Here is a 24,451-nt window from a genome sequence, read left to right as displayed (position 1 = left end):
ACATCTTGCTATGCACAGTAACCATGAAAGAGCACTCTCAAATATTTTAAATGCATAATGAAATGACTTGATATCCATGTTTTTTACCTCCTTATTTCACAATGACATTAGGAGTAGATATTTTGACAGCAAATAAAACATACCATAAGTAACTGAAACATGTTTTGGAGCCAAATTAGCTGCTCCCCAAGCCTGTAATGCTCAAAGTAGATGACTGCTTTGTTATAGAATGCCTAAAAGCAATTGAGTTCAAGTGTTGAAACTGACTCTCAGACAAACCTTTTATCAGAAATGTCAACAGTATTCTCACAGGGGAGATCAACAGCTGATTACTTCAAACAGCAGCTGCATTGGCATGATAGCAACAACCTGAATTGGGATAGCTAATCAACTTCACAACAGTGCCACTGAGAGTCTGACAGTGCAGGGGAGAGAGGATTTTCTTCCACTTCCATTTTCTTAAGAATGAATGGTTTAACATCAGGGGTTTGACACTATTTTTTTAAGAAGCATTCAGCTACTGTTTTGGCCTTAAGCAAGCTTTTTTGTGCCCATTTGATTTAAAGACAGAAACTGTGTTTGACAGTCATTCCTGATCAGGAGCTTCTCTTAAGGTGCTCCTTGCTTTATTTCTACGTTCACTTTCAGCTATCTGTTTCCCTGACTGATTTATCTTCTTTCCATCTTTGTTGCTAAGGTGACTTGCATGTCTTTCAGATTCCGTGCCTCCCTCTACCCCTGCCCAGAAACACCACAGGAGAGGAAGGAAATGGCTTCTGGCGTCAATACCAGGATTGATGATCTTCAGATGGTAAAATAAACGGGTTCAATGTCTTTTCACACTCACACTTGCACACTTTAATTCATCTTTGGCCCATATTAAAAAAGGTGAATTTTTGGCTCTATTAGATGACAGTATTTTCAGCTAAGCAAAGTATCTTGAGACCAACAGCTCAACAGTGCAAGAAAGATGTTTGGAGACTATGTGTTTAGTTTCTTTGCAGGGTTTAAGGGCATGGAATGGTTTGATACTTTACAGAGGGATGAGCAGTTAATTATGTACACGTAAATACAGAGTTGATACAGAATTGCATACCAGGGGGCAGAGAGGTAGTATGCATGTGTAAGAAGATATCAGGTTTCCAACTCTGAAAGCTTGCTTCTATAAATGCCTGTTTCCTCTACCAGAACTTCAAAAATATTTAAACTTATTTCCAAATTGAGATAACAGTACTAATTAACTTAGGTTTTTTTTTCCTGCCTGTCTTTGTATTTTCACGTTGTGCTGTCCTGAAGAGTTTCTGCTTTACAACTTATCTTTGTGCAGAAGCCTGAGTGTCGGTAAAACGTAATTAGCCCACAAAACCAACTCTGCTGCATTTGATACTTGCTTCAAGGAAAGGCAATAAGTCATGATGCAGAAAAATTGACTGAAGGAATTTGAGACAGAAGTCAGAAAAAGGTTCAGAAGCTAAAAGGAAAAAAGTTTCAGTCTGAATTGTTTATTTGATACAGATCCTGTCTCAAGCTGGAAGTTGTGTAATGTAGTTGTTTAGTAGTTACAAAGTAGGCAAGAATGGAGAAGCAATTTGACTAGTAGAACTCAAAGTTGTATGTGATAGCTCTACCCTGTGTTCTAACTTCCGCTTGAGTCTCAGACTTTCCAGCCTGGGGATCTGATTTGGTCTGAGTTTAGACACATTCCAGCTGGAAATCACCCTCAACAAAAAACACTTTCTTCTTTTCTCTTTAGTAAAATATCTATTAATGTAATCTTTCTGTGTTCGCTTAAGGCAATGTACACCTCACTTGTAGAACTCTTCTCTGTCCTTTTTACCTGGGTGGATGGAAAAAGTGTTCTCTGACCTCTGAACAGTAGGTTGTTTGAAATATCCACTGACCTTGGAGTTGGAGGAGGAAAGTAGTCGAAAAGTATACCTGGAAAGAAGCCTTAAATTGTTCTAGCAGAATAATTGATATGGAGACTTAAGTATATATTGCAAATATGTGGCAGTCTCGTGCATGCAGTGAAGGAAGAGGGTTCTTTCATCCATCCTCTGGGTAATGCTTGTCTTGTTGGTCAACACCACTTCATTGTGCGCTGTTGTATGCTGCAAGTTTTGGCCAATGACCTTGCTTGATCTTTGTCCCACCTCTCTATGAAAGGTGCTGAACCAAACAGAAGATCATCGCCAGAGGGTTCTGCAAGCAGCTGCTAAAAATATCCGTGTCTGGTTCATCAAAGTGCGCAAGATGAAGGCCATCTACCACACCCTGAATCTGTGCAACATTGATGTGACACAGAAGTGCCTGATTGCTGAAGTCTGGTGTCCTGTTGCTGACCTTGATTCTATCCAGTTTGCTCTCAGAAGAGGCACTGTAAGTAATTGCTCTACTGCTCCTGCCTGCTTCTGTTCAAGCAGACTAGCAACTGTCAGCAAACACAACATGGATTAATTGATTTTTTTTTTTTTTTCCCAACTGTGAGTCTCTGAAAACCATCCCTTTGGGCTGTTTATGAGTCAATTCTCATAGCAGATGTTTTATTTAGTGTGCAGGAATCATGGCTTGTAGATCTGCTGCTGCGTGCCTTACTCTGTTATAAATATCTTGCGTGAACCTTCAAGTTCAGGAAAATCACATACTAGAAAGAAATTTTCCTGTGTTTGAGTACTTTGGTACATGTCATTAACTCAGCTGTGCTTTGTAGTCCTGCTGTTTGGATATATAATGGAACTTATTAAAAGGAGCTATCCACGACATTAGCCAGTTCACTCTTTAGTCAGAGAGAATTGAGTGTCTTGAAAGTTCTTTCATTTGCTGTTTAAAAAAAAAAAAAAAATCTTGTATGAGCTTGCATGTCTGTCCTAATCAGAGAATGCTCAGCCTTATTATGAGTCCTTTTCCTCCTATGTCAAATGGAGAACTGTGGAAACTTGGCAAACCTTCTTCAGCTACTCAGGTATATTTCTTCATCATGCAAGCAGACTACAATAATGCAAGCTCATAGTTTTCCTAATGCTAACAAGAAAGTAAGTTTTTATTCTGTCTTCTACTGCTCTGAGGGTGGGTTTTCTAATCCTGCTTTTCTGTAAACAGGAACACAGTGGATCCACTGTCCCATCTATTTTAAACAGGATGCAAACCAATCAGACCCCACCAACATACAACAAAACTAACAAGTTTACTGCTGGCTTTCAAAACATAGTTGATGCTTATGGCATTGGAACTTATCGGGAGATAAATCCAGGTAAATCCATACTTACAAAAGTCCAAGACATCTATATAGCTTTTTTTAGTCATGGTATTTCTCCTTATTGTCTGTCCTATATGAAATTTTCTGATAGTGCAAGTTAGCACCTTTCTTTATCACTGGCTTGAAGCAAAGTTCTACTTACTCAGTTTCAGAGAACTGCTTATGGAATGTATTCCTGCAGCAGGCTTGTTAGTTCTCATTCTTACAGCTGATTGACACCCTTTGTGGAGATCCCCAACAGATTCAGGTGAGACACTGGTTCTGGGTTTTGATGCCTGAGAGTCTGAATGCAGCCCACTGCACCATTTTTGCACGGGTGTTTTGATTTCATAAATATCTGAATAAAGTAATCCTGTTCAGCAAAAATACTGACCATGAGTAATGCTTTCAGATTTGGGGAGCAAATCTGTATTTTGGCTCCCAGGACTAAACTACATTTACTACAATTTAATGTTTGCATAATTTTACACGTGCTGTCTTGGTTCTGAGTTTATTGTCATCTTATAGTTTACATTTTCTACAAAAAGTCTTATAAACTTTGGTGACAGCATATAGTTTTTCCTGAACAGTATCAAAGAATATGAGACTTCAAGACCTTTTTTAGAGTAGTCAGTCTTTGCAATGCCACCTTACATTCAAGTGCCTGTCTTGCTCCATCTCAAGTCAGACCTAGCTTAGTCATTCTATAGGCATTAATAATCAACTGTATCTAAAGGCTGCTGAATGTCCTTTGTGGACCATTTCACTGTCCTCTTTTTTTCATGGAGGGCGATAAATAGGCTCTTTAGTCACTGAGGTTATGTATTAACTTGCAAGACCTGATGAACTAAAACCATGAGATGGAACTTTGAAATCTAATCTAGAAAACAGTTTTGCTAGGCAGTGAGAGAAAAGGCTTCTGTACTTGAGATAAATGAGATCTGTGCCTTTTCAATCCTTTCTTGCTTGCTGTTGTTTCTTAAGAGAGAGTGTGTGTGTTTTTTCTTTTTCTCTTTATGTTCAGTCTTAAGTTATTAGGATTGGTGACTGCCTTCAGCCCTTTTTGGCATTCTGGCAAAAGTGGATGTGCTGGGGAGAATGCAGGTCAGCACTTGCAATAGATCTTGGCAGGGGGGCTTTATAGGAATAGAGATGCACATCTTCAAGCGTGGAAAATCTATTTCCCTCAGTATTAACAGAGTAGCTAGTAAAGTGCTGTGGCCATAATACTGGAGAAAAGATGATGGCTTTTACGGTGGAGGCTGATCCCACTCAGAAGCAGGGGACAAGCTTGGGAATTATATGGCTAAATTGCATAAATTTTACTTAAGTAAATCTGGGTTATTCAAATACAGTACACTAGGAGTGTTGTCTTCTCTTACAGCACCATATACAATTATTACCTTCCCGTTTCTGTTTGCTGTGATGTTTGGAGACTTTGGCCATGGAATCCTGATGACTCTGATTGCTGTCTGGATGGTACTTAGGGAAAGTCGTATTCTGTCACAGAAAAGTGACAATGAGGTAAGGAGATGAGTCATACTCTGCTTTGCATTTAAAGCAGAGTTACTTGCATCTTCCGTTTCTTGAACTGAGAATGCCATTGCTCCTTACATTTGGAATTTGTGAAGCACACAGACAGAGTGACTAGTCTGTAGGTCACAGACTGATTAGCATCATTTCCCGGTAATAGTGAGTTCTTTTTGGTTTTCCTTTCAGACATTTGAAGGAAATTACTCAAGGGTAGTTGGGTGATTAATTTACAACAACCTATCTGCCCAAACCCAGTTGGACCATAAAGGGGTTCTGTCACTATTAATTATTTTATTATTTTATTAATTATTTTATAAATATTAATTAATTTATATGTATATAGGGGAGAGACGTGTGTGTGTGTCTCCCCAAAGATTCTTCCCATTTGCTGATCTAGGTGGGTCTTACTTGCTCAGAGTTTAGCCTGATAGGAGGTAAAGCAGGGTTAAGATACATTGACAGAGCATGGAGAAAGCTGGAACAGTCTAGTTCCAAACTAATGCTGCTGTCTGGGGGTTTGCATCAGAGTGTGGAGTGCAGTGTTTTCTGTTCAGCCAAACCCAGATTCTCTACGGATGGCCATACTGACCATTCATGCTCTGTATTCAGGTTCTGCTCTTGCAGTTCTACCTCCTGCACCCCTAATCCCTGCCATGGGGAAATAGAGGCTTCATGCTCTTAGTCCATATGGCTGATATTGTTTATCTTGAAACTGACTGATTTGACTGTTCCATCTTCCTGAAAGACCTTGTTCTCATGGACTTTGTGTTTTTTCCTACTAGATGTTCAATACTGTTTTTAGTGGTCGATACATCATTCTGCTAATGGGACTGTTCTCCACTTACACGGGCCTCATCTATAATGACTGCTTCTCCAAGTCTCTCAATATGTTTGGTTCATCATGGAGTGTCCGGCCGATGTTCTTAAAAAGCAATTGGTCGTGAGTAAATAGTTGGTAACTAGATAAAGAGTGACATTGATAAGAGTGACTTGTCTTTCCACACCTTCCTCCCAGCTCAGGGAGAGAGAAAAAAAAACAACAACAACAACAACAACAAAAAAAACTTTTGAGCTCAGCCTCAAGTAGAATTGGAAGATGGGTATAAGTCTGATATCTATCAAGTTTCTAACCAGCTTGTTTTCAGAGAACTTTTAAAGTTGCTGTTTAGCACCTTTCTCCTCACAGACATAGCAAAATTCCTGACCACTGCATCTTTTTTTCTTGTGACACTGAATAACAAGTCAGACAGGTTTGTTACTCATTTGGCAAATCTCTATGGCCACATAGGAAGCTTAAAGCTTTCTCAATTTGAGATGTTCCTTGCCCTCACAAGAGAAGGATGCTGGTAGTTTTAAAAGAAAGAGGTTAAAATTGCTTGTGTTAATGTTTGAATAATCTGCTTATACCCAAACAGAGAGCAACTGCTTGAGACTACCCCTCTGCTCCAGCTGAACCCTGCTATTTCAGGGGTGTTTGGTGGACCTTATCCCTTTGGCATTGACCCAGTAAGAGCTCTTCCTTCCTCTACTGTCTTTTAAGAATGTCCTCTGCGTAAACAGAAGAGTGCTTGTCCGCTTCAGTAGGAAAGAATTCCACACCCCATCCATCCCCTTAGCAAACTCGGTATGCCTGGTGTTGGAGATGCTCATGAGTGATAAAATGAATGTGGTTCCTTTTGAGACGCTAGATTCAGGATAGAGACTTGCTCTCAGAACCAGAAAAGGCTTCCTGTTCATTCTTTCTATCCTGCAGCATTTTAATCAAATCTGACATGAGACTTACAAGACACTTTACAGAGTTACCATTTTACCTTAGAGAAATTTAGAAGTTGTATCTCTTTTGTCAGTCTTGGAAATGTAAATTTCCAAGTAAACTTGTCATTTCCTAGCTGTTTAGATCAATAACACTGCTCTTTATAATATATGATACAAAAAAATGCACATGTTCTGCATCAAAGAGCAAGTGCAAAAAATTAGAACTATGTTTAATTGCTCAATTAAATGGGTGACCTTAGAGTTTTTTGTCAAGTTTACAGGCCAGTTGGCTTTTTTCCTGCAACTTTTACCTAACTTAAAAGTAAGCAAGTTTGAACCTTGCTCTGGTGGTGGGATCAGTCATTGTAAGACAGTATTCCTATCTTAAAAGGTTGGCTGCTTGTTTCCCAAAGAGATATGTGTGTGACAAATGCATTTTTAAAAAAAACTGCTCTTACATTCACCTCTCTCTTCCTTTTACTTGGTGTTTGGCTGATTCAGTGTTGTTTTCACAGATTTGGAATATTGCCAGCAATAAGCTCGCCTTCCTCAATTCGTTTAAGATGAAAATGTCTGTGATTCTTGGCATTATCCACATGCTCTTTGGTGTCACACTGAGTCTTCTCAACCATATGTAAGTGCTCTGCTCTCTTTTTCTGGGGGAGTGGTGGCAACGGGACTTCTTTGGGTGGACTGTGTGTATTAGTTTAAGAAGCAAGAGTCTATTGGAAACTACTTTAACCTTTTCGTTGAAGAGTGTAATATATATATATATTTTTTTCTGTCTGCATATGTATAATAATGCATGTCAAGTAGTTACTATATTTTAGTCCCAGCTATTATTGAAATGCTTAGCTTCTGCAGTTTCGTTCTAGAGACTTTTTCTTATACCCATTAAAAGTTTGTCTTCATTACATTTGCCTCATGCTAACCAAATGTAATTTTAAACTCTCCGTTTTCTTCTGTAGCTATTTCAAGAAACCATTGAATATATACCTTGGATTTATTCCAGAAATTATTTTCATGTCGTCATTGTTTGGATACCTTGTTATTCTCATTTTTTACAAATGGACAGCCTACGACGCACACACATCAAAAGATGCACCGAGCCTTTTAATACATTTTATCAACATGTTTCTGTTCTCCTATAGTGATACCAGTAACAAGATGCTTTATAAAGGGCAGGTATGTGTTCTTGCTAGAATGATAAGATCAGAAAAGCTTCATGATATTAGAGACTTTCTTTGATGTTATAATAATTGTAAAATCAAGCGTGAAACAATCTTTCTTAGTGATAGAGGAAACATGGCATCACTTTCAAAGCAGGACACTATGTAATGTTGAAGATGGAAGGAATAATTCTTATACAGGAAATTTGTATCCGTTTGAACATAAGTCACCTGTAGCCCCTGAACATTTGGATCCAGCTTAATAGTGGAATGTGATTAGGAATATTGTCTTGCGTCCTTGTCCACAGTGGGGTGCCTCTGAGCTCAGCTAAGATGTTAATGCTGTCTCCTCCCAGCATTATTGGGCATCTGCCAAATTGTGATTCCCTGCAGAATCGTTTGGATTTTCCCTAATCTAAACCAGTAGCAGCATTACTTGCAGTGTGCAGTCAGATGGGATAGCTGCAAGCAGGCATCAAGTACAGTGCATGTCAATGTTCCAGGAAGAGAGATAAATATTGTGAAGCATCTGCATGCTCTGGGAATTCAGTTGTTCAGTGTAACTTGCGTAAGACCTCTTGCTAGCAATTTCTTTTTTAAACACAGACTGCCACTAAATCATCCAAGACTGTTTCTTTTACAGAAAGGGCTCCAGTGTTTCCTTGTGGTGGTGGCGTTACTGTGTGTGCCATGGATGCTGGTAGCTAAACCCCTGGTCCTTCGCCATCAGTATTTAAGGAGAAAGCACTTGGTGGGTGACTACCTCTTATACTTTGAATATGAAAACTAATTATGGCTGAAAAGCTATGCTCTCCATCCTGGTCTTGGATATGTAGGTTCACACTGTATTGTGACCTGTAAAATCTCTTTGCGCATCCCTAGGCATAAAGGCAAGTGGGTTTTACAGGAGCCAAAGTATTGCCTACCTGCTTCTCAGATCTGGATCCAGCATCAAATCTGCTTTAGAAAAACCTGTATGATGGTATTGAGTAAAAACAACACATCTGGCTTGGGCATTGTCAGCTTGTTCAGGAACACAGTCTTACTGGTTACTGGATGCATTTCTGTGCCTTTGCTAGGTTGACAATGTAAAAGCATAGATGTAAGTTTAATTGGCTGATAAGTTTATCAGCCATCTTTGTTAAAACAGTTTGGATGTTTTTTTTAAAAAAACAAAACCCTCAAATTTATGCAGTCATTATGTGAGAGGTTATCTCTTGGGATACTCTCTAGGTTTCCAACAGAACGATAAAATATCTTTATATAAAATACAGGTACCTGGCACACGTGCACTGAGGATACTTGAAAATTCTCCCTGCATGTATGGCAGACAGCTTTTAGGATGTTAAGTGAGTCAAAGAACAGTTCAGTTAAAGACACTCCCTCTCCCTTCTCTGACCATCTTTCATCCTCCCATGTCCCCTCCATTCGTCTCCCTTTCTCTTTTTGTTTTCTTCCTCCTCCCCTTCTTTTCTTCCATTCACTATCAGGAAGGGCAACCCGTGGAGGCCCAAGTCAGCACAGTCCCGAACGAGCAGGCACTAGAGGCAGCAGCGGCTGCAACAGTGAGTGGATTTAAAAATCACGTGATGGATTTAAAGATGGGAGTTGGCTTTATATATCTAATTATCAAGAGAGTATGGAATGTATCTGAATTTCTTAAGTGAGTGACAACTGCACCTTTAGGGTGAAAGCCTTTCTCTTGGAAAGAGTAAAGTTCAGCAAAACTGATACATTCTGGAAGAACTGCCTGACTGAAGGATAATAGTTAAATATACACATAATATATGTACAGCAGTTAAATATGCAGGCACACTTCTCTGAAGGAGTGCTGGTGGAATCAAAACCTGCAGAGCAGCACAAGAATACCTTGCTGCCACATTCCCTTAGGTTAAATTCCCTTTTTTTTCCTCTTGTTCTTGCATATTTGTTTAAGCTAAATCAAGACTCATCTCTTTGAAGCATTTTTGTTTGCATTATATATTTACGAACATCATGCTTAATGTGATGGCCTCCCAACAACTTCATATCAATAATTACTAACTTTTTGACATCTGTGCCCATATAGACACTTAGACTTGATACTACTGTAAAACAGTTGTGCTCAAACAAGCCTGTCAGTAGCAGGTGTTTCTATTTATCTGTGTCTAAACCTGTAGACAACCCTCTACACCCAAAGCTCTCTAGAGGAGTGAAGATTGCAGCAGCTCTCAGACCTTTGTCCTTTCACCAGTACTGCGTATTTCAAATTCTTTCTAGTGGTGAGTGCTGGCTGGCTAATTGGGAAGCTTAAATTTCACAAACTGTCTGAAGCAAGCTGTGCACTTTACTTGTTAAAAGTACTTTTGAGGCAAATTTTTTAGGTATTGGCCAATGTTTCCATCACAAACTTTTAAACAGCCTTATAGAAAATGCAAAAAATGACAATGGATCTTTTGTGCATGATCCAACCAATGTATTAAGTGTATTTCAGAATAAAAGAAGCTGTGAGTGAAGGGCTTTATGATCTTTGGATGAGGTATAGTTAGAAGTATGAAGTAAATGATCCTCAAGTATGAGGGAAAAGCTGTATAAATACAAATCCACGCAGGCTAGAAATATGAATAGAATACTAATGCTGATTATCAGTAACTTGTAATGTTTCAAAGATGCTGCAATTCTTAATAAAATCATTCAGTCTTACCTACAATTGTATTCTAATCTATTTTTTCACTTTATTTCTATTTTTGTAGCATATATGTCTACTTAATTTGTTTTTTAGAAACAACCTGATGCAATCTTTAATCCACATTTTGTGCAAATTTCAGTCTTAAGCATTCAGCAGCCATTTTGTTGGTGTACTAGAGCTACAAGCTGTGAACAAGAGGTCACAGAATCTTAAGCCTCCTTGATTTGCCCAGTCATCCCTGAATTTATGAAGTCTTAATGTTTTGAGTTAGCCTGTTTACATTCCATGTCACAGATGTTCCCAGCACAAGGCTAAAGTAGTATGTAAGGCCTTTATTTCCACCCATGGCATTTCAGTTTACCCTCTAGGTGGGTCAGACTCAAAGATTTTGATTTATAGTGCCTCAGATCAGTCATGAGCATTTTTTGTCCTTGGGACATCTGGAAGGAAAGAAAAATCTTGCTGTACCATGCACATAGCTGCTTGCTGATCAGAATTCCAAAAATAGAGATGTGCAAGTTAGGCCTGCATTGTCCAGTATGCATTCACGATGCCTAAAAGCTCTGCTTGAAGACACTGTCAGATGATGAAAGGTTGTGTGTCCTTTCTTGGTAGTGGTAAGACAGTATGAAGGAGGAAACCTGCCATAAATCAGACGTAATTATGCAGTGATTACAGTTGCCAAGTGAGGTACTCTTGAGTACATTAGAAGAAAACATTAGAAGCAAAGTTTCAACATGGTTTGTGGATTATTCTTTCCTATTAAAAGTGTAATAGAGTTGAGGCTGTCTCAGATGTTGAATGTCAGAACAAATGTCTATAAAAGGAACTGTTTGCACAATGTAAAATTTCTGAGTAAGGGAAAGTTTGATTTTCCACATGTGGTGTCAGTATGCCTGACACACTGGTGGGGGGAGCAAGTGTGTGTGTGTGTGTGTGTGTGTATATGTATATATGTATATGTGTATACATATATATATATGTATACATACACACACACTAGGGTCAGTCTATTCTGCTTTGAGTTGCCTCTGTGACTTGTTTCATTTAAAACTGCAGTGGTGTTTCAGTCAGTTTCTAAGTGCTTGTCCAACAGCTGCTGGGCAAAATGTTGGTTTGTTGCACATCAGTTCCAATAAATGTCCTCTTGAGATGTGTGGCTTTTACTCAGGGTTGCAATTACTTTGTAGAAATATATCAAGTATTCATTCAGACAGACTTTTTTTCCCCAACCCTAGCAGGAGTGAGCATCTTTCCCATTCAAGCTGGGAAAGAGAGTTGTACAGCTGTTTTCGCCTGGGCCTTAATATTTAATATTTTTTCTTCTGTGAGCTGCTGCTGCTTTTGGAGTCATAACATGCACTATTGCAGTAAATGATTAACAACACTTTGCTCTTTCTTTTTCTGCATATATTAGGGAACACACAACTTTGGTGGGATCCGGGTGGGCAATGGACCAACTGAGGAGGATGCTGAGATCATTCAACATGACCAGTTATCTACCCATTCTGAGGAAGGGGAAGAGGTAAGAACCTGATCATCCTCTGTCTCAGGCCAATGCGCTTGCTGGCAGAAGGTGCTGGCTTTTTGCCTCTATCTCCTGATTTCCAAGTTCTTAAAACTAAATAGGAATGTTTTCAGTGAAATATTTTCATAGCAGTGAAGTGTTATAGATGACTTCTGGGCATTCCTAGGACTCCAGGAAAAAAAACAGTGTAATTTGCAGATAAAGGGACATGTGGCTCTGTTTGTCTGCTCTCATTACACAGAACCATCACCTAATAGGCTACACAGCAAGAGTTGCACAGTATTCCCAGATGGCTTATTCAACTTATGCTCTGACTGAAGTACGATGCATTTGTGCTACTCATTTGTTTCTCCGGTGTTAGCCAAAATCCAAGTGCTGTATTTCTGAAATAGTGAAATCTTGTTTACTTGTTCATTCTGACTGTTGAGGGTAATAACTGCTTTGCTTTACCACTGGTATAGAAGAAAAATGAATTAATCTCACTTACTCTGGGAGCATTCTGGTGCCTCTAACAGTTCCCCAGCGTTATGTTGTCTCTGCAGTGCGTGAGATGTGTTACTGCTTTACTGTGTCATGTTCAGAAGGAAATTCTTGAATGTGTTCATGATTAATGATGTGATTGAGACACTGCACTAAATGTAAACTTATGTTTTCAAGCCTACAGAGGATGAGGTGGTAAGACTACAGCCAGCTTTGCATTCATGTGTATATGGAATGTTTCCCATTGATGCAAACCACATGATGAACTAATGTTATGTCATGACATCTTGTTTTCCAAAAGATCTAGTTATTTACATGTTACAGGCCATTTTTAATTCTTCATACAATGCTGCCTCCATTAACAGACCTTTTAATTCATCTGTTTAGTTTGTTTGTCTTACCATCCCCTGACTGCAGATCTTAGATTTCCTGGAAAGCTGTTAATTCAGAGGTCTGAAACTGAAAAGTTTATACTTCTAAACTTTTAAAGAAGCAAGTCTCATTTGCCTTATGTTGTGTCATTGGTAATTCTTGACTACTATTATTATTTCTTTCAAGCTATCTTCCGTTTTAAGAATGATACTGGTTGTTGCCAGTAAAGAAATGAAGCAAGACATTAGCAAATCCAGTTTCACGCAGTTCAACAACTTAAATAGCCAGTATCTTTCTGTAAAAGAGAGGCTCTGCTCTGCGAAACTGCTCATTCCTAAACACTTGTAACAAGTATGAGTATTAAAGGAATGCTTTTTGCAAATACTCTTAAGCTTGGTCAGTATTTAATCTGAGTATTAAAAGAGCCTGTTCTTTGTTTCTATCATTGATATTTCTGGAGCTTGTATTTTGAGGGACAGGGCTGATTATAGGTTTCAGTGCTATCAGGTAACCAATCGTTTTACAAAAAATACAAATGCCATGAAATTAGACTACCTTTGGACAATGATGCTGTTATAAGCTATGCTGAAAGTGGTTTTGCTTAGAAACCTATTATGCCTAGGCCTGTCTACGGGATGGGGAGAGAAAATAGTGTGTTGGTGTACCTATATTAGTGAACTTGTGAAAAATGTGTAAAGCTACAAACCATGTGCCAAAGCAAACCTGCTCATTCTCCCACTCCCTAGTGTAAGCGGTAACACTCTCCAGCGGTTGGATGTAGTTGTAAGTGGTCGTTGTTTGAATATTTATCACATTCCATTTTCTCTATGCTGATTTGCCACAGGTGCTGAGAGGTGGTACTCTTGACTGAGGCAGGCTTTATCAAAGAACTTTGCAGTTCACATTCTGTGGGAGAGAGGACTAGGCTTTTGACAGCTGATTTAACTTATTTGTTTGAAATATTTATTGCCCTGGATATACCAGGGGAGAAATAAGAATATAAATAGCTTGTTGTGCATGTCTAGAACATTAATCACTTGATGTCTTTAAAACTTGGTGTTCGCTTAACTTAAATATGAGCAGTTTCTGAAGTATGGATTAAATCTAAAATGCCAGGAATGCTTTCCCAAGCTGCAACGTAAGAAATTGTCCTACATAACTAATTTCCTTGTGAGTCCTTTTCATTTATTTCAAAAAAATTACCAATGCACAGAGACTTTGCCAATGAATGGTGCACAGATGTGACTTTTTCAAGATCACTTTGTGCATTATTATTGCTTTCAAAAAGAGCAAGTTCCTATCTTACAAGATGCTCTTGTTGATCCTGTAGCAAGGCTACGTACACAGTATTGACTTGGGCTTTATTGTTATTTGTATAAAGAAAAGCAATATTTGTAATACTATCTCCTTTTTTGTAGAAACATGTACAATTTACCAGTGAATTCATATAAATACCATCTTGTTGCTGAACAGTCTTTTCCTGGCAAAGTCCATGGCTGATTTTAAAATATCTTACTTTAATGCAGTAGAATGTGAAAACAATAATATTCAAGGTGCAGCGGTGGACAATCGTTCTACAAAACCTAGCAAGACAAGACAGTTTAATTATCAGTATATATATAAAATTGACATGCTAAAATAAATGATCAGTGTTGAGGTAACCGGGAGAAGACAGTATCAGTGTCTGACTTCAAACATAACGCCCTAGATAGTAGCACCAGGTAGTATGCTCGTTCCTAAGTTGGCTGGCACTTGCTGCTAGCAAAGGCTTGCAACTTACTTTATTTTCTGTGTTCTTTTTGCAGTTTGACTTTGGTGATACTGTGGTATACCAGGCTATCCACACCATCGAATACTGCCTGGGGTGCATTTCAAACACTGCGTCCTACTTGAGGCTCTGGGCTCTCAGCTTAGCCCATGCACGTGAGTATTCTGTCCAAAGTGGAAGTTTGAATGTGTCACAGATCAGCCTGGACAAAGGTGTTAGGTGAAGGCAGGAATGCAAGTAACTTCCCCACTCTGTAGTGTCAGGCGCTGCTGGAGCAGGACAGAGGTGTGTGTGCATTAGCTGGTGGTAATTAGGTCTAAACACCAGTGTCTAGTTACACAGCACTCTCCTAAAGGCTGCCTGGATCTAGAGGGGATAGATGGAGTTCAAAGCACTGAATAAAGCAAATGGCTGCTGAGCAAGGACTCTGCCCTGCACTGTGTGCAACAATTGGAGTCAATGGTCCTGAAGTACTGGGCCACAAAAACTGCTGTCCCTCTTAAATTTCCCAAGTAGAGAGAAAAACTTGCATTGTTTCATTGCAGTGGGAGTTTAACTGATTTCAGTTTTTGCTTTATAAATAAACTGTAACCCTTCCTTTCTGGTTGAATGCTCTGAAATGTGCCATCTCCTCCCTTTTCTCTTCACAGAGCTCTCAGAGGTGCTGTGGACCATGGTGATCCACATCGGCCTCAGCGTGAGGAGTCTGGGTGGAGGCTTTGGCCTCTTCTTCATATTTGCTGCCTTTGCTACCCTGACAGTAGCAATTCTTCTGGTCATGGAGGGCCTGTCTGCTTTTCTCCATGCTCTTCGCTTGCACTGGTGAGTTATTGGAATGCCCAGAAATTTCAAAGCTCTTCACAGCAAGAAAATTGCCATCAGATGGACTATCTGCAGAAATGTCATCTTCTGGAAAGCTGTATTGACCTTTACACAGTGAAGCTAAGTCTATAAAATCAAAGCAGTGGTTAATACTGAGCTAAGATCAGCAATGTTCAGAAGTGCCACAAATGTTATCTAAACATCTAAATGTCCTACAGCAAATGGCCTCTGAAGCACAAGGTCTTTAAAAGACTCAGAGCCTTCACTCTTTATTCCCAGTAGTATAACACACTCTCCTGTTTACATGCATAAACTTTGCTTAGAAATTGTGGAGTAACTGTTCTACGCTTAAATTAAACTAAAACTGTGTGAGCAATGGGATGAGGAGGGTTGTGCAAATGGATGAGTGTGCTTGTGGCTTTCAGGAGGATTTTTTTGTTCTACCCTTTGGTCTCTTGCCTGGTTCTAACGTTTGTTTTCCTTAATGCACAATAGTGACTGACTACCATTTCCTTCATATCTGGTCTCTTCTTTTACAAGGAAAGCTGAATATTGTTGGACTGTTTGAATTGGAAATGTGAAGGGACAAGCAGTAAAATGAGATTATAAATCAGTGCATCTAGGTTGCAGTTTTCTGAAAAGGAATGCTCACCTGTAAATATCATTACCTTAGGAAATTATACAGATTTCTGAACAGGATAATAAATCCATTCTTAAATAGAGTCTTATTAAATGTATTTTGCTGTTTTACAGTTGGTAGGCAAAATCTGGGACTTCAAACTCACAAATCAGTTCAAATTGAACTCTATAAGCTGTTTTTAAAATCTCTCAGCTATGAGCTATTGTATGCACTTGATTCCTGAACTGGTACATCTTTAGGAAGTTCTTCACTGTTATCTGCTTAGATGATGAATGGTGCATGTAGTCTTGTTCTTCTTCATAAGAGCTTGTACAGAGCAGGGACAACTTTGCCTGTCTGCCCTTTGGGGTGCTGTGGAATATTAGCCATTTGCTACTGCTCCTGTTTAGTGGCTGCTACTTGGTTAGCCCCTTTCCCATGATCCTTAATCTCCTGTGTATGCAGACAGCCGGGAAAGGAGGAGTTACTCACTAGTGCACTCATCACTTTCTCTGCACGCAAGCATGGAAAGTGTTCAAGGGCTTTCTCTAATGCATATATAAGAGCACTTACTGTTCCACTTCAGATTCCATCTGGTTAGTGCCTTGGTGTGATCAAAGCAGCAGCACGTCCTCTAGAAATTCTCTTCAAACTAAATTGTAGCACTGAGGAAGAGTAAGTCTATACTTTTCCTCTGGGGAGTTCTGATTGCTGCCATCTGTTCTTGGCAATTTCTTTCCTGGTAGGCCAGGAGAACAAAGTGAAGTTCCATGAAGTTCACAAGAAATATCTTGCCTTGCTTAAATGGGAGAGAAACTGTTCTGATCAGTTTTTTTAAAATAAATAGTTTTGTAAGTAGAAAAAGAAAGCCAGTGTCATCTTGAATTTTTGACAGAGATTTAAAAAAAAAAAAAAAAAGACAGCTGCAGCCTTTTCATACTTTCTTGAACTTTTGCAAAAGGAGGATGCATTCCTTCCCCACTCTCCAATAGCAGTCTCCTGAGCGCAGACTGAAACTTCCCAGGGTACCTGCATCTCGTAGATCAAGTGAGTCGGGATTCACACAGCACTTCTCGGGCGTAGCCATCTTGTGCGGACAGGGAGCCCGTCCGAGGGGGGCCGCTGCTGAAAATGGCTGCTGGATGGTGCTTCTGTTTTTCCTGGCATACAGCCTAGAAATCCTCATACCAGTCGCTTTAGAACTTCTTGCTGACTTGCTGGTCTTTCCTCATCCTCATACTACTGTCATTGCACTTTACAATTGCATCAGTGTGAAGGAAAGAACTCTGCAAACCCTGCCTTGTGTTACTGCTAACAATCCAAGAAGGGCAGAGAGTAAACGGTGCTCTAATTCGTATGTGGTGCTTCTGATCTTCAGCTGTTTGTGAATTTGTGGTTGATTTTCAAAATCTTGCTTCTCTCAACTGCAGTGCTGTGTGGCACATTTCTGAACAGTAGTAGATGAGCAGTCCGTGAATGCCTTTTCTTCATAGTGAACTCTACTTGTGCTGTTTTCTTTTTTTTCTTTTTTTGTGAAGGGATAGCCTAAGATAAGTAAGGATATTGTTCTTAAGATACCTATCTTTTGTTAATAAGCACAGGCTGCAGTCAGGGATGCCACTGACAGAGCACTTGAAACAAGTGTGAACTGCAAGTTCACAGTTCAGCCAAGAGGAGGCTTTTCACATTGCCAGCCTATCTTTAAAGTACGGTAAACTTAAACTGTCTTGGAAATGTGTAAAGGGAAGATGGCATGTAACTGAAATGGCAAGGGAACAGAGAAACCAAGCTGAATAATAGCACTAACCACATGTAACAGTTGCCGTGCAAAACAACTGCAGGGCACTTGCTGAGGAACTGCAGAACTGAGGCTCTTAATGAAGTCATATTTTCCCCAAACATATGTTTTGAACTTGTAAAATTTGAATGTACATTATCTAAGGGAAAATCTGTTCAAGCTTAGGGTTATAAAAGCAAGTTTAAAGCAATATTTCAGACTGCAAGTAATGTGCTGAAATTATTTTGGGTTTGTTGGGTTTTCATTATCACAGTAGAAAACAAGGCACTCTAAAATTGTTCAGAACAACATACTGTTAACATTCCTTTTTAGTCTGAACATGAAATCAGTATGTTTCCAATGGCAGGTGTTCTCTTTAGGGGGGAGGGTAAATCAAATACAGCTGTCCTGGGAAGAGCAGATCAGATTTTGTGGCAGTGGGAGAAGTCACCTATCTGGAATTCTAAAGGTGTGGGTGGTTCAGCCTTCCTGGAAAGGAAAAGTAATTTAGCATGTGTCTTGCTGGTGAAAAAAGAGATTCTTCCATGAGGTCTGCCTGTCATTCCCAAATGAGGAGGATTTATTTTGTGCTTTTTCAGAAAATATGCATTCTTTCAGCAGGCTGGGTTTTTTTTGGGGGGGTGATACAGGGTGGAGGAAGAACTCTTAAGTGCTGCCAAAAGCTCAGTCTTGTGTATCAAAGGTCTGCTGGAACTCAGCAGTCTGAGCTGTAACCTGCATTGTGCTTTTAATTCCTCTTGACTGTAACATCATTGTTCTTAAAATATTTTATCTTTGCATTTGCTTTTCAGTAATGTAGTTTGACATCACGGTTTAGATTAAGCTAAATTACCATCTTATTTTAAGCAAGTCAGCTGTTCTAATGCGGGCAAAGTAGACCTCATCCAATAGCAGAAATTTGTAACTGAATGCAAAGTAGTAGGGTCCTAACATCATGAATTGCAGAAATACTGTTTCAGTAGAGAGGTCTTCCTGTGGGTGCAATATTCTAGGCTCAGTTTTAGGCCTGAGCTGGAATTGAAAGCTTTTCTTCCTAGAAAAAGTCCCTAGACCAAAGGGACCATGCACTGGTGGGAATGTTCCTGCCTTTAGATAATTGAGGGCCCTCCTTCTGTTCCAAGACCAGGCCATAGCTGGAAAGAATGGATAGCAGCATGCATAATACAAAGCAAATCAGGTTAATTCACAGAGAAGTTAGTGCTGGGGTTCATATTTCACTATGCAAGAGAGATTGATGCTGAAAGACCATCATGATGTAGATTTATGCAAGTGTTTGTCTCTCTCTCAGCCAGTCTCCCATCCTTCAGTGTAAGAGATTATTTCCATACAATAAACCTTTTCAGCTAACCTTTTTCCAAACTCTTGCACTGTTATGTTAAAGCTACAGAACAGGGTCTTGCAAAGCTCTTGCTTTCCTGGTAGGAGTATAAGAAGGCCTCTATGCTCTAGAAGTGTTGGAGGGGCCTAGTATGGTTAGGAGTGGCTTTAATAGGAAATTCCAACTTGCTTCAAAATTAGCATGAAAGCCATGTCCATCAATATGCACAGCATGGTTCCCAGCCACATAGCGGTATAGGTTTGGTAAGTATGGAGAACTGTATTCATCTGCTCTTGCTAAAGATTTCAGTCTGTTCTCTCCCTCCTGTGTTCAAGAACAGGTCCCTGGCAGATGTGTGTCCTTCGGTTGTGGCTATATTTTAGACATACACAAATGTGATTTTTCTTTATCATGCATTGCTTGAGCTGTTTGCCAGTGATCCATAAATATTCACAGAATGTGCTATGGCACTCAGCCCTTTTGAGGCAGTGAAATAGATCTAAAATAATCCTTTCGGCTGTGCAATGTTAGATGCAGCTGAAGGCAAGAAGCTGTCACAAAATGCCTGTTTCCTTCCAAGTGGCAAAGTTGGAGAGTTCTGTGGGTCTGCACAGTGACATCAAAATAGATTTCAAATACAACAGAATGTGGTAAACCTCAAACGACTGTGCAGAATAAATAAAAAGAAGCAGTTATGTGGTGCTGTGCGGACGGCTGTTCTCAGCTGTAAACTGAGAAGAGAGCTGCAGCTTGACAAACAGGCAGGCCCTCCTCTGCCCTGGCAAAGCTCCTGGCGTTCTGCCACCAGAGGGGGAGTATTACTTTCCAAGAGGCGTGGGTGTGCTGGGGTTGCATCCTGCTGGGAATCCAGCGAGTGGAGGTGGGAGTAGTAAAGCCCCGCTCCCCACCCACTCGCTAGAATCTTATTTATTTTGCTTTGTAAAGGTCATGAGCCCAAGGCTTGTCTTTAATGTGACCATAACAGCACACTGCTGCTTTAAAAGGCTGTCTCCTGTAAGCATAGGATAGAGTGAGCCATGATACTGCGTATGAAGCACAGTTGTCCTTTTTGGGAAAGAGCAACTACAACAATCTCTACAAAAATACACCAGTCATTTTGTAGCTGTAAGGTGTACTGTAGGCTACCATCCGTAAGGTGCACTCTGAATTACTGCCTACCTAAGGCACGACACGCTCATTTAAGAATACAAATACCAAGTAGGAATTTGCAGTCGTACTAAACGAAAATTAGATTTTCTGTTCAACATATGGCTCTTCAGTTGCTTCCAAATAGGATTGTGAGCTCTCTAGTTTTCCAAGCAATGTGGGTATTCTGTGATTCTATTTGGCTGGAAAAACCCATGCATCTACAGTCCAACAAACACTTAAAATAACTGTTAATTCAAAAAAGCTGAAGAGTACGTTTTCTTCAATGCAAACTGCCAAAAAGCTTTCCAGTCTGTTTATTTGCAGTGCAGTGCTAACTGTCTAGTAAATCTTCTGCAGAACTTGATCACTGATGAGAGACACAGTACAAAGTTTGCAGTAGAGCTAGTACACATGACAGCTGGTGATTCTGGGAACGTGCAAGTGTCTAATAACAAAACGGACCTTGGGTTCTGGGTGTACCTGTGGACAATTGCAGGAAAAGCACACAAAGTTTAGTTCATAGCATCTGGTTAAACTTTTTCACTAGTTCCCTAACATTACAACAGCTTCTTCTTGAGCTTGAGGCATCCAGCTGCGATCAGTTGTGTCCGAGAGGAGCTTTAAGATGTCGTGGCCGACCTATATTGGAACAGTTAATCATCAGGTTAACGTTTCATTTGCAGCGGGTTCTGTGTGACTCATACTCAACCCTCTCCCTCTTATGTGCCTTCCCTCACAGAATAGTTAGTTAGTCACAGGATACTTATGGAGATTATCAGGGTTCCTGAAAAACTGGAGTGTCTTGGCGAGGAGCCTTTCCTCCCCCGTGGAAAATCCTGCTCATCCTAGGGATTCCTCTGCATGGAACTCTGTGCTTATCTGCCTGAACAAACAGGAGAACGTATTAGGAAAAAGCTGTTTTTCTGAAAGCTTCACTCCTGAGTTCTGTTGGGAAAATACTATTTGCCAGCTGAAATACCAACAGCTTTGGGGTTTGACATGATTCCTGATTTGGAAAAAAATAATTCAAATAATCCTTTTTACATTTCATAAAAATACTTATCCTGAATTGTTTTAGAATTGCTGTAAGATTTGCTGTCGCTTAATTCCTACAGAGACTTAGTTTTTTTAGTGAACCACGTAATGGAAAGTTTCTCTCATGAGCCTCAGGGAAACACTGTGCTTGTTTTTATTGTGAACCATGGAATTATTTTTTTTTCATTTCCCTATTTGGTGGTTGCTGACCACTGGACAGTCCTCCAGAGTTATTCTTTTTTTAAACTTAGTTCATTAGGGGAAGCAAACAAACAGGGAGAAGTTAATGTTCAGCTTGAGGCAATATGCACATCCCTAGCTCTGCAGAAGTAGTCATTCAGGGCTAAATCAAATATGCTCAAGTAAATAAACAAAAGTAACTGATGGAGGAAGTCTGAGCACAGCATCGCATGATCAAGGCTTGTTTTAACTAAAATGCAAACTTTAGTAATATGCTCTTACAGGAAATGCATTGCCCTACTGCATGCTTCTGGGTGCTTCTAAATGATGCTGCGGATAGGGAGTTCCTCCTTTTATCACTGCCCTTACATCGCCCCTGGGGGAGGGCGGGAGCAAAGTACCTGGACAATCTTCCTCTCCCGTTCAAGAAACATCTGACAGAAATGTATTTGTTGTGCCAATAGATGCATTACATTCTAATACTCTTTTTTTTTTCCTCTTTAAAGCTTTGTTTAATTTTTTATAGTCAATACACAGATGCTTTTCTAATGGAGTTCTTGCTAATCTCTTAACTCGCATCCGAGACCTGCCTTTTTAATGAATAATCACTCTTCCCTCTCTTTCAGGATTGAATTCCAGAACAAGTTCTACACTGGCACTGGATTCAAGTTTCTCCCTTTCTCGTTTGATACCATCCGTGAAGGAAAATTTGACGACTAGAGATCCCTCAGCTTGAGCAGTGTTAAACTCTGTTCTGTGGTTCGCCCCTGTCCCGTTTGTCTGAGTTGCATGTAATCCTCCCGTAGTGAAAGTAACTTATTGCAGCAGACTCAAGTGTTACCAGGGAGCTTCAAAGCCAAGAGCTTTGACATCCTTCGGTAGTGAGTGACACTGGATCAAAGCTTTTCTTTCCTTAAGTTTACCACTGAAGATACTAAGTGCATGAAGTGTTTGGATTTGATGTGTAATAGCGTATTTCTCATGTTGTGAATTTCCTGGCAGGCTTATCAGAGCAGTATGGGAAAAATGCAGCTATGGCTGAGTGGGCATAAAAACACAGGAAAAAGGCGTAACAGCTTCAGTTTGCATAAAGCTTGCTGCTCAGGGGAAAAACTTTTTTTAAGAAAGTTTTACATATGGATCCTGTGTCCGCCTCTAATTAAACAAATCACAAGTACTGGGCAGCTCACAATCCAGGGCATGCTTCTCCTACCTCCAACCCTTCCACATGTGCAATGGTTTTATCTGGCAAAAACACAATGTCTTATCCCTTGCTGGGATTCAGCTCTTCTCTGAACTCTGGCCGTGGCTTGAAGGGGCATGATTCGGCCTCAGCTAAGTGTACGGTGGCTCTCCATTTGCTGTGATGAAGGGGCAGCATCTTCCCCTTGCCTGGTTTCTCCTTGCAGAAAAGACTGTTCCTTTCCTCCGCAGGGAGGAGATGCTCCTTTAGCTGTGCACCTGCATGGTTGTATCCCTGTGGCCAGCAGTGGAAGCCTGCTGCCTGTTCCAGCTCCGCTGCGGGAGCTGGGAGCGTGGCGCTCGCCAGACTTGCTTTGGTGAGAGCGGGGGGGCTCGAGCACAGAGTCTCTGCCGCCCCGCCATGGCTAGGTGGGGGGGCCCACAGCGGCACTCTGGGGCCAGGCTGTGCACAAATCGGTCTGAAAACCTGACTTGCGGCGTGGACAGAATGATTGGGCAGTTGCTGGACAGAAATAGTATAAATTGGGTGTAATAGGCATTGGTGGGTGTTCTGGTGTCTCTTAAACTGTAGCAGCGCGTGTCCCCGTTGTGTCTGGGTGCTCGTGCACATGGGGGTCTTGGTGGGGACACTCTCTTTTTTGACCGAGTTCATGTCGTTCGCCTTGTTGACAGCTCGGAGAGCTCATTCCCAGCATCCTGTATCCTGCTCCTAAGGTTCTGTTTCCTGTTGTGTAGAGCTGGACTCTCTGCTTCCGAGTCCATGGCTGTCTAGACAAAAGGAACCAGGGCACTTGTGTAGCTGGAATGAAAAATACAAGTTTTCTTTGCAAATTAAATGGAGGATTATTTGTAGGTATCCTGAAGGAAGCCTGTATTGTAATTCTTCCACTATGGTGATAGGGAGGAGGGAAGAACTTGGTGTTGCAAACTGTTGTCTCGGGTATCTGGCTACTGGCACTGGAAGTTCTTGGGTTTTGTGTTTAAAAACAAAACCCTGAGCAGCCTGTCAAGTCCTAGAAGTTCTGGAATATCCAAGTAATGTCCACGTAGATTTGACTTCAGTGCAAACAGTTACTGCAAACATGGAGATACCTGTGACACATGTTGTCATGGCAATTGTATTCTCCTTGTCTGAGAAGCCCTTTAAGGGAGAACAGAAGGTTGAGTCTTGCCAAAATAGTCTCCATGGAAATGGCGTCTCAGCTGTATCTCTCCAGTGTAGCTGTTGCTTTTTCTCCTGTGCAAGACATGAATAATTTCTTGCCCTCCCCAACTTGATGTGGCTGCAGGAGCAGTGGTGTGTGTGTGTGTGTTGTTGTTGTGTGCAACTTTGTCATGTCTAATTGTCACAGTGGATCTATAGTATTTGTGTATGAAAAATTAGAACATAATGAGAATAATGAGAATCATCTTAACTGGGAATTGAAGAGGAAATTTCACGCAGTGCAGGGCTGCTTAAAATGACGTGAGAAAGATGTGTGTTTACACTAAATGCGGGGGGCAGAACAACTGCACCGCAGAGCGGCGTTCCCTGCTGTCATGCGCGAGTGCACAGGGAAAGGGGATCCTTGCACTGCGCTTGGGCAGCTGCTAGCTAATTACTCTGTTTACAGGCAAACTTCACTGCATGTTTACAATGGCATTTGCAAAATGAAAGACAAAATCAATAGTAGTCTGTGGGTGGAGCAGTGACACCAGTCCTGCTGCCCAGGTGAAATGCATTACTGATAGTCACTGTATAAATTAAATTAACTGTACCACAAGTGGTGTGGCCTCATTTTGTCTGTTTCTGAGCAGAGCCTCTTTCCCAGCTGACGCA

At 40.5% G+C, this 24,451-nt stretch overlaps 1 protein-coding gene across 3 annotated transcripts in view; it reads left to right on the top strand.

Moving 5' to 3' along the window:
• The window catches only part of ATP6V0A1 (ATPase H+ transporting V0 subunit a1), a 33,633-nt gene extending 9,238 nt beyond the window's left edge, over window positions 1-24,395 (top strand). For all 3 annotated transcript variants that reach the window (XM_067312062.1, XM_067312061.1, XM_067312060.1), the window contains exons 9-21: window positions 718-811; window positions 2,167-2,379; window positions 3,100-3,250; window positions 4,620-4,759; window positions 5,551-5,708; window positions 6,184-6,274; window positions 7,039-7,157; window positions 7,492-7,708; window positions 8,336-8,443; window positions 11,778-11,885; window positions 14,546-14,663; window positions 15,159-15,330; window positions 22,056-24,395. In XM_067312062.1, coding sequence (XP_067168163.1) covers window positions 718-811; window positions 2,167-2,379; window positions 3,100-3,250; window positions 4,620-4,759; window positions 5,551-5,708; window positions 6,184-6,274; window positions 7,039-7,157; window positions 7,492-7,708; window positions 8,336-8,443; window positions 11,778-11,885; window positions 14,546-14,663; window positions 15,159-15,330; window positions 22,056-22,149 — 1,783 coding nt within the window. In that variant the 3' untranslated portion in view covers window positions 22,150-24,395. The remainder of the gene's footprint in view (window positions 1-717; window positions 812-2,166; window positions 2,380-3,099; window positions 3,251-4,619; window positions 4,760-5,550; window positions 5,709-6,183; window positions 6,275-7,038; window positions 7,158-7,491; window positions 7,709-8,335; window positions 8,444-11,777; window positions 11,886-14,545; window positions 14,664-15,158; window positions 15,331-22,055) is intronic.
• Window positions 24,396-24,451: the final 56 nt, after the last annotated feature.

The sequence above is a fragment of the Apteryx mantelli genome, chromosome 28 (assembly GCF_036417845.1).
Source record: "Apteryx mantelli isolate bAptMan1 chromosome 28, bAptMan1.hap1, whole genome shotgun sequence".
Lineage (NCBI taxonomy): Eukaryota > Metazoa > Chordata > Aves > Apterygiformes > Apterygidae > Apteryx > Apteryx mantelli.
The sequence above is the reverse complement of the archived record's forward strand: the minus strand, read 5'-3'. Positions and strand labels throughout refer to the sequence as shown.